At 36.3% G+C, this 15,861-nt stretch overlaps 1 protein-coding gene across 2 annotated transcripts in view; it reads right to left on the minus strand.

The window, feature by feature from the left end:
* The window catches only part of LOC107005511 (queuine tRNA-ribosyltransferase accessory subunit 2-like), a 12,809-nt gene extending 1,907 nt beyond the window's left edge, over nucleotides 1-10,902 (minus strand). For both annotated transcript variants that reach the window (XM_015204121.2, XM_015204120.2), the window contains exons 1-5: nucleotides 10,596-10,902; nucleotides 7,193-7,367; nucleotides 6,877-7,035; nucleotides 1,829-1,922; nucleotides 931-1,001 (exon numbers count right to left, since the gene is read on the minus strand). In XM_015204121.2, the coding sequence (XP_015059607.1) occupies nucleotides 931-1,001; nucleotides 1,829-1,922; nucleotides 6,877-7,035; nucleotides 7,193-7,367; nucleotides 10,596-10,798 (702 nt within the window). In that variant the 5' untranslated portion in view covers nucleotides 10,799-10,902. The remainder of the gene's footprint in view (nucleotides 1-930; nucleotides 1,002-1,828; nucleotides 1,923-6,876; nucleotides 7,036-7,192; nucleotides 7,368-10,595) is intronic.
* Between the last annotated feature and the right edge of the window lie 4,959 nt (nucleotides 10,903-15,861).

Below are 15,861 nucleotides of genomic sequence, written 5' to 3' on the forward strand. Positions count from 1 at the left end.
GGACCCCCCCCCCCCCCAAATCCCCACCACCATACACACACACACATAAACATAACTTGGAGAAGCCCATTTGTTCGAAACTAATATTTATTGTCAACTTTAAGGCTGTAATAAAAATGAAAATAAAAAGTTAGCACGAATAATGACCTTAAGGTAAAGAGACTGAATGAAGATGATTAGCAACTTATGGACCCGAAGGACAGATCATAAAGGAAATTATACACAACACAACCACCTACAACTATTTCACATGTACTGCAAATTGGCACTTGAAGCACCAGCACCAAACTACTCCAACAATGCAGGACCATAGACGTCCCCAACTAATATTTAAAAAAATCCATGTTATGGACTCTTCACTTTGGCTATACATACCCATTTCACGAGAGATGAGATAGGTGAAACTATTGATATGAACCTTCAAATACACTAAAAACCTGATAAAAAAAATAATCATCATGTGGCATTCAAGTCAAACTGAGTTCAGTTTACATTTTACATTACATAAGGTGCTAAGTATTCAAAAGAGCTCCTAAAAGTATATGGGGGAATAGCCCTAAGGGTTTGGTTCAATAGCAAAAGTAATAGAGCACGAAATATGTGGTAGGCCGTCGAAACACATAATGAATTTGAATTCTGCAGGTGAACCCTAGTATTTAAGTGGAGAAAGGTAGAAGGGAGGGTCCGTTATCTATGAAGTTTCGAAGTTGGAAACAACAGATCTCTTGATAGGTATAAGGGGAATAGAGCTAAAGAAAATTGGTTATCAAGATATCTCTACGATTCTTGTCTTTATGCTCATTATGTAAGTGCAACAACAGGGGTGGGCCTGTCTTGCCTTCCATATTCATTTCAAGACTTCTGTAGAAACAAAAGTATTTCCTGCTAAAAGAAAAAGAACAAAGCAGAAATATCATGAGAGAATCATACCATAACAGCATTAAGGAGGGGGTTACGCTCTTCCATGCTCTCCCCTAATCCAAATCCCCCAATCCAAAAACCTGCATTGAACTCATTCTAAAATTAATAGGATATTTTCAAGAGACCAAACAAACAAATGCATAGCTATGAGAAATTTGAACATTTAACTAAAGTAAACTTCAGCACATCGGTTGAAAATATATTTTAGATATTGCAAAAATAAAATAAATAACTGAAGTATCTCTAAATGATTTGCAGTAAATCTATCGGATTTAGGATTTTAAATTATTTTTATGTTAAGTGAATTTCGGAATTAGTTTCCTTTTTGTGATTTGATGTCGCAGATAAGTCATTAGCATAATTTCTATTTTTTAGTTAGGAACTGCAGCTATAGATGTATGTCTCTGAGTTATTAATAAAACAATTTCCTTTGACCACATTGCAATATCTTTTCAGTATTTTTCTCTCTGTTATTTCCCTAGTTCCTTTGTTTAAAAACTCACAACAGAATCACTAGCAAAAGATGGCAGATGAAAATGGACCAAGATCCCCTCTCTGGTAGATGCTTTGATTTATAAAAGTCTTTTCCATGACAGGAACTTAAGTTAAAGGAAGTTCATCAGTGAGGGCAAGATATTTTGAGATATAAAGGTACTTATGAAACAAAAGAACTTTTCTCCAACACCGTTGAAGATCAGTTTAGTCATGTCACACAAAAAGCCTGATACTTTTGATAATAGAAATTCTAATTGATTTATTTATTAGTTAGGAGTATTTCACTTACAAATATCACATTCCCTAAGGGTTTTTTGGACTAGACTTTGCTGTTACTCATCAGACTGGAATTCAGTTGCAATCACCAATATAGTGGCAAGGAAGTATATGACTTTGAAGAGAGTAAACAAACCTTCTACATTCCTTCTAGCAACTTCTTGAGCACAACTTCGCCGCTGCTCCACCCTAGAGCCTCCAACAACGGATCCAAGCACTGCTCCGTCTGTCTACGCTTCAGCAGTTATAACACATTTTGATGAGATTATGTAGCAATATACTTGGTAGGGTTAACAACACCAGGAATTAATTGTTTTTTTTTTTGGAAAAGAAATAGAAAAACAAATAGAAGGAACAAACAGGAAGACTGAATGCACCTCGTTAGCAAGATGGCATTGACTACATTCAATTAATATATATATATATATATATATATATATATATATATATGCATGACGAAGGCATCACACTCATCTGTTGTTTTTTGTGGGCTATCACACTATTTTGTGGTTGTTACTGTTTCCTTGTCAGTTACTTTGTTTTCTTCATTGTCGTTTTCCTTTTTTCATACCTACTTTGATATGTTATACTCGAGCCGAGGGTCCTCGGAAAACAGCCTCCCAGCCTCCACAAGGTAGGGGTATGGTCTGCGTACACTCTACCCTCCTCAAAACCAACTTGTACAATTTCGCTGGGTATGTTGTTGGCTAAGTTGCTCGGACTCGGGTGCGGGTATCCGAGACGGATGCGAATCCTAGAGTCGGATTCGGCAAAATCCAAATTTTAAGATTCGTGGGTGCGAATCCGAGTATGGATACGGGTGCGAGGATACGGCTAAAAATTTCAATATTATAAAATATAGTTATGATTTATTATAAATTCATAGTAAAACTATAATTTCATAGATATTTTTTTCATAAATTAAATGAATTATATTCTTGTTACATGATTTATATCCTCGACTTTCCTTAAAATAAAATAAAAGCTGTATTGATTTTATTAACTTTAAAATGGAGTGAATAAAATAAAAGCTGTATTGATTTTATATGTGGCTCTTCCACACTCCACATAACAAGTCAATATTAATAAAAAATTAATATTTAAACTTTTTCCAACTTCCAAGAAAAAAGCTGGTTCCTAGAAAAAAGGCTTTTGAAAGTTTCAATAAAAGTACATCTCTCTTCTCAATTCTTCTTCTTCCTCTTCTCAATTCTTCTTCTTCCTCTTCTCAACTCTTCTTCTTCTCTCTTCTCAACTGTCAACTCTTCTCTTTCGCCGGCGATGTCGCCGGCGACTTGCCGGCGTTGTCGTCATAAAAATAATTTTCTCTTCTCTCTTCTCTGTACTTTTTTCAAGCTTTGTACTCTTTACGTCGTCGGAAATTGATTTTTTCTTCCCCAATCTTTTCTCGGCTGCGGTCAAAGCGTCCGGATTAGATTGACCGAATCCGACACGCACCCCGCACCCGCACCCGCACCAGAGTCGTGTCGAGACGGGTTCGCCTGCAAAAATGAAGAGTCCGCGCAACTTAGGTTGTTGGTGACCAAGGCAACAGACGAACTACCCTCCTAAAAGATATTGCAAGAAAAGTGCAACACGTAATGAGTAATGACCAGCAAGGCTACAAGCAGTGCCATTCACTTCATTGAAAATTTTTAATAAAGGTGTGGTAGGGGAGGGCATAGTTTGGATTAACCCAGAATTCAAACCGAAATCCAAACTTTTTAGATATTTGGTTTGGATTATGAATTGGACTTCGAATTTTGAATATCCAAATTTTTGTACCTTATATTCAACTCTACACGAATCAAATGTGCTGATTACTAATTAAGTCCAATAGATTAGTGCCCTACAGCCCTACCCCTTACAGTATTAACTCCAATATGGAATTACAAGGCATGGGAAGAAGGGAAGCTTAGGAGGGTTGAGTCACTATTTCCCTAAATATATTCTACCCATCCCTTTGACTACATTACAACCTATGAAGTCCAACTTGATCCTAGATTTGGCTAGTCAAGTCTTACACTACGGGCAAGCCTATGGTACGACCTCAGGAGGCACATGATTTTCTTTGTGAGAGAGAGTAAATTCTTTTTATATGTAAGTCCTTAAATTACATTTGAATTTATTTGAGTGTATATACTGACTTCTCTGAGTTTAATTGGTGAGGTACTTGGATCTTGAGTTGCATTGGAAAGCAAATCATGTAATAGATAGGGGGAAAGTCAATTTTCGAGGTCAGGATGTCAGAAAAGATAACTTGAATATTTTAAATAGTCTTGGCATGTTAAAACTTGAAGAGAGGTGTCAATAGTGCATATGCTAGGTTCTAAGTGTTGATATAAACCATTGTCATTGTTCAGGAATCAGAATGCATGACACTGTTTAAAGTTATTCAAGCCAGCATTTGGCTATTCTCCAGCTACTATTCCAGAAAACTTTTTACTGATATCAAGGCGACCATATTTTTTTCACCAAAATTAACCCATCAATTATATCAGTGATACTATTCTGAAAAACTGCTTTGAAATGTTGTAGGTGTATTGTATTTGGCACCTATAAACAGATACGTTATGTTCATCAAATAACCAATGCTCTTCACAATTTTAAGGAAGATTCTCAAATTTGATCTGCTCCTAAGGCATGACAAATATAATCAGGACCCCTCTTCCAAGAAAACAAACAATAGCAAAGAAACAAAATATATCTCAGGAACAGTTTTCGTGACTATTTACTCAATTGGATAAAATGAACTTATAAAGTTCAATTAAACTAAAGGCTGGAAAGGCAAAAAAGCAAAACTCAATAACAAGATTACAATGATACAAGATATAGGCATATAGCTATCGAAAATCAACTCAGGGAAAAGGAAGTACCTCCTGTATGGTTGAAAACCTAGAGGTATCCAAAAAGACAAAATGCAAAATTAAACTAATATGAAATTTCTCAATGTTTTAGAGGAGTAAACCAAGATTTTTTTCTCTAAAATTATGAATTGATAAATACTTGTTTCTTCAATGATTTAAAAATGTGAGTCAAGAGTCATTTCTTTGAAATTATGATTTGATCAATGAAAACAAAGCTAAGAACTTAAGAGACCTACACACACTAGTTTTCAGATGAAAACATAGCATGCAATTGATGATATTTCATTTACTCAAAACTCAATCATAGAAAATATCCAAAAAGATAGATTACAAGATTGTCCTAACGGTATTTTCTTCAATGACTGAGAGGAGTAAATCAAGAGTCATTTCTTCAAACTTATGATTTGACCAACGAAAATAAATTAAAGAACTTGAGATACACACACACTAGTTTTCAAATGAAAAGATAACATGCAATTAATGATATTTCATTTGTTTGAACTCAATCCCTTACTTATAACTTGATTTAACTTTGATCACACCATGAAAGGGCCTTCTCTTTTCCTATGTTGACCTCGTTCTATATGAGAAATTAGAACATGTTGATAGCATTAAATGCTAAGTTCTTGCTAATTCGAGTTTCCTTCTTTTCCCATAAAACAGAGAGAAAAAAACCGAAGGAAAAAGGAATCAGCAGATTTGGCTTCATTGCAGCATTTACCTATGATTAAGAAACTAGTTTATGAATAATATTTTGAGGTTTATCAGCAAGCGTAGCTTAATAATTTAGTATTGTTTTTTATCCTGGTATGATCAACTAATTTTACTAAACCCTGAGAGAATATTCAACACTTTGTGAGGTTAAGCCATTAACACCACTACTCAATCAAAATTTTCTACAAACAACTTCAAGTGAATCAGCTTCCCAAGTTATTTATATGCCACTCATATTACGGATTGAACATTTCATCCAACTCACACTTTCAGTTTTAATATGGCATGTTATTATCTAGGTCATAAATATCTCCACTCCACCGACCAACCAATTAAGTGTGACAAAAGTCAGCAAAGATGACACATAGAACAACAGGTAAAAAAAGAAGAAGTAAAAAGAAAAAGAGGAACTGCCTGTGTGATCTCATTAGAAAGAACGGAAAGGTCAACGACTTTGAACGACAAATCAAATTAGTTCCCTTTTTTTAAAAAAAAACATCTATAAAATTATGAGTACATTGTGCTGTCCTGAGTCCAGATTATGGGAATGTTGTAATAAATGTATCTCCTCTTTAGGTACTTTACAGAAAAGGAACTATTGAGTTATTGCTTCTTGCCATGAAATGGTGTTCAACCAGCAATAAAAGTTCCACAGACAAGCCTATATAGGCATCTCTGCATGCTTTTCACATTGCATATGACATCAAACTCAGGCTTGTAATTAAGCATATTTACATACTTAGTTGCGCGGACTCTTCATTTTTGCAGGCGAACCCGTCTCGACACGACTCTGGTGCGGGTGCGGGTGCGGGGTGCGTGTCGGATTCGGTCAATCTAATCCGGACGCTTTGACCGCAGCCGAGAAAAGATTGGGGAAGAAAAAATCAATTTCCGACGACGTAAAGAGTACAAAGCTTGAAAAAAGTACAGAGAAGAGAGAAGAGAAAATTATTTTTATGACGACAATGCCGGCAAGTCGCCGGCGACATCGCCGGCGAAAGAGAAGAGTTGACAGTTGAGAAGAGAGAAGAAGAAGAGTTGAGAAGAGGAAGAAGAAGAATTGAGAAGAGAGATGTACTTTTATTGAAACTTTCAAAAGCCTTTTTTCTAGGAACCAGCTTTTTTCTTGGAAGTTGGAAAAAGTTTAAATATTATTTTTTTTTTTAATATTGACTTGTTATGTGGAGTGTGGAAGAGCCACATATAAAATCAATACAACTTTTATTTTATTCACTCCATTTTAAAGTTAATAAAATCAATACAGCTTTTATTTTATTTTAAGGAAAGTCGAGGATATAAATCATGTAACAAGAATATAATTCATTTAATTTATGAAAAAAATATCTATGAAATTATAGTTTCACTATGAATTTATAATGAATCATAACTATATTTTTATAATATTGAAATTTTTAGCCGTATCCCCGCACCCGTATCCATACTCGGATTCGCACCCACGAATCTTAAAATTTGGATTTTGCCGAATCCGACTCTCGGATTCGCATCCGTCTTGGATACCCGCACCCGAGTCCGAGCAACTTAGTTTACATACACTGTGCTAACAAAGCAGAGGATAGATAAATAACCAGTATGACATGCCTACCGAGTTTGAAGTGATGCATTCGTCAAGCCATTTCAATGTACGTTCAACTGAGGCTTTGTTCCTCTTTTCAGAAACCCAAGCAGGAACTTCATCAGCTAAAGTGGCCCATAAATTTGGCCGCATTGATGAAATCATTTCCATGTAATCTGCAGGCTTAATCTGCCAAGCAAGGCAAAGAAAATCTTCATGAACAAATAAACTTGATGGGAAAAAAATACAAGAAAATGGATCGTAACTGGGTGGTTGCACTAAAACAAGAAGGTGGTCCAATTATAATTATAAACATAAATAAGAAAGAAAAGAATAAACAAATTACCAACATACGACCACAAGGAGTTTCAAAGGAAGCTCCGATCCTGTTAGTACTATCATGATCTGGAATAGATATAATAGAATCCCTTGGCACAGCTACCATTATATGATCATGTAACCCTAGCAATGGGTGCAGCCCTCCAATGTTTGAGATTGCTTTCAGGGAAATGCCTTCCAAGCTAGAAAAAGGAAATTAGACAAAGCTGAATTGTGTGAATCACCTCATCTAAAGGGTCAAACGCTTCAGCTCCTATTATAAGAGGAAAACGTATGTGTTGTATAACAGACAAGAACAGGAAGAAGAAGAATGTCAACTTTTACCAAATAATGATGTTGTGCCCCATAATGAGAAAAGCAGGCATTAGAACTACAGCTAAAAGTGATTTTAATAGAAAGAAATCCAAGTTTTCAGTTAGATACATGAAGGGCCGAGCGGAGACTCCCTCTCTAGAAATAGGGGTTTAGGATTTCCTACTCCTTAGCATTAAATCATCCAAACAACGATTCTAACAGCCAACTTTAAGCAGAATAACCGACTTTGTGATATTACAGCCAAGTTCAAGCTCACATTAAGAGCTCCACCAGCCTTTTCTTCACTCAATGTCCAAAACCTAATTCCAAAATCTCTTGCGATTCACCTATCGATTTCATTGCTGGATGATATTTGGTAGATCAGAGCTTAATTGGGATAATATTTCAGCTTCAACTCTGAATTGTACGGATCTGGGTCTTCCAGATTGCACTGATCAAGCAAGGAACTGTACTCCACTGCTTCTTTTCTCAAGACATAAGCTCTGACAGATCTAGCGGCAATTTGATAGACTAATCCAGAAACATAGTGACAGATAGAACTTGGAAGACTACAGTAAGGCAAAGAGGTTCTGTTTTTCCTCGAGCTATAAAGCAAGCAAGATTCTGCAACTCCTCTTCTTTATGCTTAAATCGATTTAAAATTGCTTGTTTTAAATTGTTGGATATCCTTCATTGTGTGTTTGTTGCTTATCTGACAACTAAGAATGATAAGGCTAAAAAGAATCCTGATACACAAGAACTTCGATAGAATGAAAGAGAATATCTACATCGAAGTACTAAGAAGATGAAAGATGGAATTACTAAAGATACTCTGATGGATGATGAAATTGAGGAAGCAGATGATGTTTTGGCTACTAATAAGTACAAACAAAAATTAAAAAAAGGATGAGAATACTGGACAAGATACAGAGGGACTGTTGATTAGCGAGACATTGTTGGATAAAGCGCAGAAGGCTCAATATTTTGATGGCAGATATGTTCTAGATATTTTATGTATGAGCAGGAAGCAAAAGTCAATAGTCATTTGTTTCTCCACTGCAATACTGCCACAAGCCTATGGAATAGTTTCCTATGCATATTAGGAGTTAGCTGGGTGATGCCCAAGACAACCTTGGAGTTGATGAATAGTTGTCCAGAGATGGCAAAAGAGCGAGGGAAGAAGATTGGCGCAAGACTATACCAGCTTGTATATGGTGGATTGTGAAGAGAAAGAAATGATAGGTATTCAGAAGATCAGGGAATTACAGAAGATTAAGATGAAGTGTATTAGCCTTCTATTTTTTTGGTGTAAACAATAATTGGTAGGGGAGACAGTAAATTTAGACATTTAGATTTTATAGGGAACTTGTAAAAGCACCTAAATACGGTTGTGGTCACCACTATGTGGTATGAAAATTTCCAATTCATCATTTTTTGGATGATAGATTTTTTTTTTTTTTGAGTACGAAGTTACCTTATTCTCAAAAAAAAAAAAAAAAAAAAAAACTCCCTTCTATGGAGCCTATGATTTCTCTATTTCTTCAATCTCTATTCCCCATAATTGGAGGAAAGCTTTTACAGATTCTAAATGGAACCAAGCTGTGATTGAAGAAATAAAGGTCTTATCAAAGAATGAAACTTAGGAACTTTTCACACCAACACCAGACAAGAAGTTGGTTGGTCGGAAATGATTCAAGCAAGATTGGTCGCTAAGGATGGTTTATCGAGAAACATTTTCTCTTGTTGCAAAAATAAACACTACTCAGACTTATGGAGTGGATTATCGAGAGACATTTTCTCTTGTTGCAAAAATAAACACTATTTGAATTCTTTTGTCAGATGCAGCTAATCTTAAGTGGGTACAACAGTTTGATGTGAAGAACGCCTTTATTCATGGAGACTTGGAAAAAGAGGTGTACATGGAGATTCCTCCTGGTTAAGGTACTAAACAAAGTCAAGGAAAGCTTTAGACTAAACAAAGCCTTGTACGAATTGAAAATCTCCTGGAGCTAGGTTTTACTGATTCTACGAGCAAATTTTCTAGCAAATGAATATTACAAGCATGATGATGATTTGCTAGTATGTAAAGATTCAATCAACGGAATGGAGTTCATACAGCTTCTGAAGGATCTTAGGAAGTTTACTTACTATTTTCCATTGTACCGCAAAAAAGGTTATATGGTTAAAAGACCAAACTTTTTTATTAGAATAGACCGTTTGACTCATTTATGACAATCTTCAACACAGGACACTATATTTTATAAGGTTTGTATATAGTGAAACCTTCATATACATGATGGATTCTTTGAATCAAAGCCCTAAAAAGGCATATGAAATCATGCAGATAATCCGAAGCCATCCAACTGATGTTCAGCGGGCTAAATCATTTCCTTGGGCTTAGGTACTTAGAAATTATTATTATAACTGAATAGTAACCGCATTTGAGACTCTGACTACGAATTACATTGGAGATGTAATACTTTTTTGAATATTTCTCTCGAAGAAATAAGAGAAAGGTTCATAGGCGGACCCACATGTATAGTGGAGTGCACACGCCCGTTAATTCGTTAAAAATCATGTATATATATGTATATCTATCTAATTGGCAGAAACTATATATAAGTAACAGTACCCCATGGAAAGCATTGAAGGACACTTGTACTAGTGGTACAAGCCAACACACCCGCCCACGCGAACATGGTTCGATCCCAGATAGAACCCGATTTTATTGTTTATACTATAAGCTTTGAATTTAAAGGGTACTTATTTATAAAATTAAAATTGCTACATAAGGAATTCAAACTCTTGACAATTCATTAGAACAAACGAACCCTCTTGACCATTATTTGGTCTTATAATATTTTCAATATTGTTCAACCCATTAGTCACCAATCTGACTACTACATTATTCATTAATTGATAACCGGAATCATCAAATTCTGGGTTCGCCCGTGGAAAGAGAACCAGTATATTATATAGCTTTACCTTAATAATTGCAAAAATACAGCATGTACAAAGTAACAAACACCTTGTGTGCAACCCAATGGATTTTGACAAGTATCAAAATAGTAATAAGAGAAAAAGTAAAAACATAGAGATAAGCAAGGAAAACTTACAAGTGAAGAGGACTGAAGTGGAGTAGGTTAGAATCCGGGGAAGGGAGAGAAGGGAGATGATCAGGAGGGATGTAAACGGGCAAGCCTTTACGAGTTGTGAGGAGAAGAGCAGGTGTCTCAATGTTGTGTGGACAGCTTCCTAGCTGAAGAACCCCAGATCGAGCTTTGCCGCCGTTGTTCCATGCCTTTACAGCAAACTTCATTCTCTTCTCCGTTTGCTCTCTCCCTTTCTTCCTCGCCGGCGGTTTAGACAAGTTAGCTTCCCGCCTTTAAAGAGCTTCTTTTTTTTTTTGCCAAAATATCTAAAAACTCAAATTACATACTTACGTTCCTGTCATAAAACATCTTTAAACTAAATAATTTTCGTCATTCTATTTGAATTTATTCAAAAATTAACTTGAATTTATTAAAAAACTAACTGATATATCCTATAAAAAAATAAGTCATTCCTTGCTATTTATTATTCTTAGGTATGCCAAGAATATTATTGTGAACTTTTTCGTAATTGAGTTAACAATTCTGTAAAATCTTTTAATTCGACCATTTTTTCCATTCATTTTTCATATAATTTTAATTAAAAATATTATTAATTTTAATATGTTTCTTCTTAATTGAATATACTAGAAGCAACATTTGTTGGAGACTTCCGCTTCTAATAATGTAGAATGAAACTCAAATACAAGACATAATCAGTATTTTGGTCACTTCGATATTAGATTTACCCAAAAATCTATTAACTTAATTGGTTAAGAAAAAAGTAAAAATAATTAATCTACAACTTCTTTCCGTTATGAAAAAGACAATCATGTATGCTCACATTTTCCAATCATTTTTAGTTGTCATAAGCAACAGTGTCTAAGATTTTTTTATATTTTTCAAGAACTTCACATAGATAGTAATGAAATTATGTAAGATAACTTTTGTTGATAGTCACATTAATTAACATGTTTGTTTTTTGACAATATCTAACAAAAGGATGAAAGTTGTTCACTTACAAGTACTTAAAGCATGTTTTCTGCTAAAAATGATACTTTAAGAGCCTGTTTGGTTCAGCTTAAAAGCTGGTCAAACTGACTTAAAAGCTGGTTTTTGACTTATTTAGCTGTTTGGCAATACTCAAAATAACTTATTTTAAGTTAAAAAAAACTTATTTTAAGCCAAAAGTTAAAAGCTGGGGTAGGGGTGCTTTTTTTTTAAGCTTATAAGCTGTTTTAAGTTGACCACATTATTATCTTTTTGCACTTAATATTTTTATACAATCTCCAAATTACCCACATAACCTGAAAGAGTTGGTTTTGGTTCTTGTGGAATCAAACTAAATGGAAGATGAATTAATATGAATATTTGGTAGGAAGATAATTAGTAGGAAATACAAGTCAAAGATTGTATCTTGGTAGGTGAAAGTTAGGCAAACCATACAATGGTTTGCTATCTTAACCTTGACAATTTTGACACATAGCGATGTCATGGATGACATCAATAGGATGAATTTATTCTCATTTTCAAATCATCCTTTCACTTGCCTTCTCATCTTCTAAGGCATTGTGTTCTCTCTCTTGTAGTATTTCACTTATATTCTTTGTATAGTGAAATAAATATTGGTGCAGTTGTTCTTTGGTGGACGTAGGATCATTTTGATCCAAACCACGTTAAATATTGTTGTTCTTCCTTGTTCTTTAGTTTCACGTTTCCGCTAACAATTGGTATCAGAGCAAGGTTCTGTCTGAGTATGCTCTGTGGTTGCAGCACAGTCTGAACTTCCACATCAGAAAAGGATTACTTTGGATTTCTGTAGTTCCAAATACATTGTAGTAGAAAAGGAAGAACAAGTAAAAAAAAAAAAGAGTTCCATGAAGTTTGAAATTGATAGATTTAGTGGGCGCAACAACTTCAATATCTGGAAAATCCAGATGATAGCGTTACTGCGGAGGGAAGGTTCAATCCATGCTATTGACGGAAAGTACCCCGATAAGATATCGAATTCCGACAAGGAAAAGATTGAAGGAGATGCATTGAGTGCAATCCAACTGTCCCTTGCACCTAACGTACTTTGTGAAGTGAGTACAAGTACCGAAGAGACGGCCAAAGAGTTATGGGAAAAGCTGGAAGGGCTTTACCAGGACCAGTCAGTGACAACAAGGATGTTGTTACAACGGCGTCTTCATACATTTAAGATGGATTCAGGTACTTTGTTGCAAGACCATCTAGATGCGTTCAATAAACTTGTGATGGACTTACAAACTGCTGGAATTAAAAAGGACGAGGAGACACTTGCATGTTCTTTACTATTTTCATTGACTTCAAAATATCGTGATATTGAGAATTCAATGATGTATAGCAAACAACCTATTAAACTTGAGCAAGTGCGGCAAGCACTAAACTCTTGTGATGTGCGGATGCATTTTGAAGGAGACAAAAGTGACGAAGCTAGTGGACTCTTTGTAAGAGGTCGTACTAGCCAAAAGGGAAGGAGCAAATCGAAGTACAGATCAAAGTCTCGTGTGAACAAAAAGAATGCGGAGTGTTGGGGCTGTCACAAGAAGGGGCACTTTGAACGAGATTGCCCTATGTCGAAGTCCAAAGAAAAGGCGAGTGCATCCATTGTTGAGAAAGTACATGATAATGATGATGATTATGTACTAACAACATCATGCAATAATGGAGTCTATGACAACAAATGGATCTTAGACTCTGGTTGTACTCTGCATATGACATTCCGAAAAGATTGGTTCAGCAGCTATGAAACAAGCAGAGGAACTGTATTAATGGGCAATAATGCAACTTGTAAAATAGTTGGCATTGGTTCAGTTCATGTTCGCTGCCATGATGGAATCATGAGGACTATTACAGAAGTCCGTCATGTTCCTGATCTAAAGAAGAATTTGATCTCCCTGGGTACTTTAGATAAACAAGGCTATAAGTACATGAGTGAAGGAGGAACTATGAAAGTGACTAAAGGGTCTTTAGTCATGTTGAAGGCCAAGCTGGAGGATGGCCTCTACACACTTGCGGGAAGCACCATTATTGGCTCTGTAAATGCATCTACAGTGCAGTTATCTAATGATGACAAGGCAAAATTATGGCACATGAGACTAGGCCATATGAGCGCACGAGGATTGGAGATGTTGAGCAACCGCAACCTTTTGAATGGTGAGAAGATCAGCACACTTGAATTTTGTGAGCACTGCGTCTTAGGGAAGCAGAAAAAGGTCAGCTTCAGCACTGGCAAGCACAAGACGGGAGGGGTGCTAGACTACATCCATTCAGATTTATGGGGTCCCTCTAAGCTTCCATCAAAGGGAGGAAAGAGGTATCTTCTCACATTCATTGATGATTTTTCACGAAAGGTTTGGGTGCGTTTCCTGAAGACAAAAGGTGATGCTTTTGAAGCATTTAAAGAGTGGAAGATTTTGGTTGAAAATCAAATTGAGAGGAAAATCAAGTATCTTCGCACGGACAATGGCTTGGAGTTTTGCAGTGAAGAGTTCAATGATTTCTGCAAGGTTCATGGGATCGCAAGGCATAAGACGGTCAGGCACACACCACAGCAGAATGGAGTTGCCGAGAGAATGAACAGAACTCTTCTTGAGAAGGCTCGTTGTATGCTCTTACAAGCTAAGATGTCCAAAGTATTTTGGGCTGAAGCAGTTCATACTGCTTCTCATATTGTCAATCGGTCTCCAGCATCAGCGATTGACTTTAAGACTCCGAATGAGGTCTGGTCAGGTGAACCCTCTAACTATTCATACTTGCGAATATTTGGGTGTCCAACTTATTATCATGTTAATGAAGGTAAGCTTGAACCAAGGGCTAAAAAGGCCATATTCGTAGGGTATGTTGATGGAGTAAAAGGGTACAAACTATGGTGTTTGTCTTTACTCAAATTTGTAGTTAGTAGAGATGTTACCTTTGATGAATCCTCTATACTTGATCCTCGTAAAGTTTCTATGGAGTTATCTAGAAACGAGAACAACGAGCAGGTGGAGCTACCGGTGGAGCTTACCAAGAAACGGGATCAAGAGACTCAAAGTGATGAGTCAAAAGATGCAGAAGAACTTGCTTCCAATGAACCATACACAATTGCGAAGGGAAGGGACAAAAGGCGGATACGGAAACCGGAACGTCTTATAGAGCAAGAAAATCTGATTGCACAAGCGTTCGTAGCTGCAGAAGAAGAGATTAAGGATCTCGAGCCCTCTTCGTATATTGAAGCAACTTCTTGCAAAGATGCTGCACAATGGCAGTTGGCCATGATGGAAGAGATGGAGTCTCTTCACAGAAATGAGACATGGGTCTTAGTTAAAAGGCCAAAGGGGATGAGGACAGTTGGATGCAAATGGGTCTACAAAAAGAAAGAAGGTATTCCAGAAGTGGAAGCTGCTAGGTTCAAGGCGAGATTGGTTGCAAAGGGTTTCAGTCAGAAGGAGGGAATTGACTACAATGAGATCTTTTCTCCAGTCGTGAAACATAGCTCAATTCGCGTGCTGCTAGCATTGGTTGCACAATTTGATTTAGAGCTTCAACAGCTTGATGTCAAAACTGCTTTTTTACATGGTGATCTAGAAGAGACAATCTATATGGATCAGCCTGAAGGTTTCCTAGCTGAAGGAAAAGAAGACCATGTATGCCAACTGAAGAAGTCTTTGTATGGTTTGAAGCAATCCCCTAGACAGTGGTACAAGAGGTTTGATGCATTCATGACTACACATGGATTTTCGAGGAGTGCATTTGATAGTTGTGTGTATCACAAGAAGATGTCTGGTAACTCTATGATTTATCTTTTGTTGTATGTTGATGATATGCTTATTGCTGCTAACAACATCACAGAGATAAATATTTTGAAGAAACTGTTGAGCAAGGAATTTGACATGAAGGATCTAGGAGTTGCAAAGAAAATCCTTGGAATGGAAATTTCAAGAGAAAATGGTGTTGTACATCTTTCTCAGAAGAGGTACATCCGAAAAGTTCTTGAAAGATTCAATATGGATATGAGCAAGCCTGTAAGTACACCTTTAGCTTCTCATTTCAAGCTTTCAGAGTTACAAATGCCTCAATCTATGGATGAGGTGGAGCATATGTCAAAGGTTCCTTATGCGAGTGCAGTTGGTAGCATTATGTATGCTATGGTATGCACACGTCTAGATATTGCCCGATCTGTAAGTGTAGTAAGCAAGTACATGGCAAATCCAGGAAAAAGGCATTGGGAAGCTGTCAAGTGGATATTGAGATATCTCAAAGGAGCTCCTGATGTTGGCCTAACCTTTCG

Source organism: Solanum pennellii, chromosome 12 (assembly GCF_001406875.1).
Source record: "Solanum pennellii chromosome 12, SPENNV200".
Classification (NCBI taxonomy): domain Eukaryota; kingdom Viridiplantae; phylum Streptophyta; class Magnoliopsida; order Solanales; family Solanaceae; genus Solanum; species Solanum pennellii.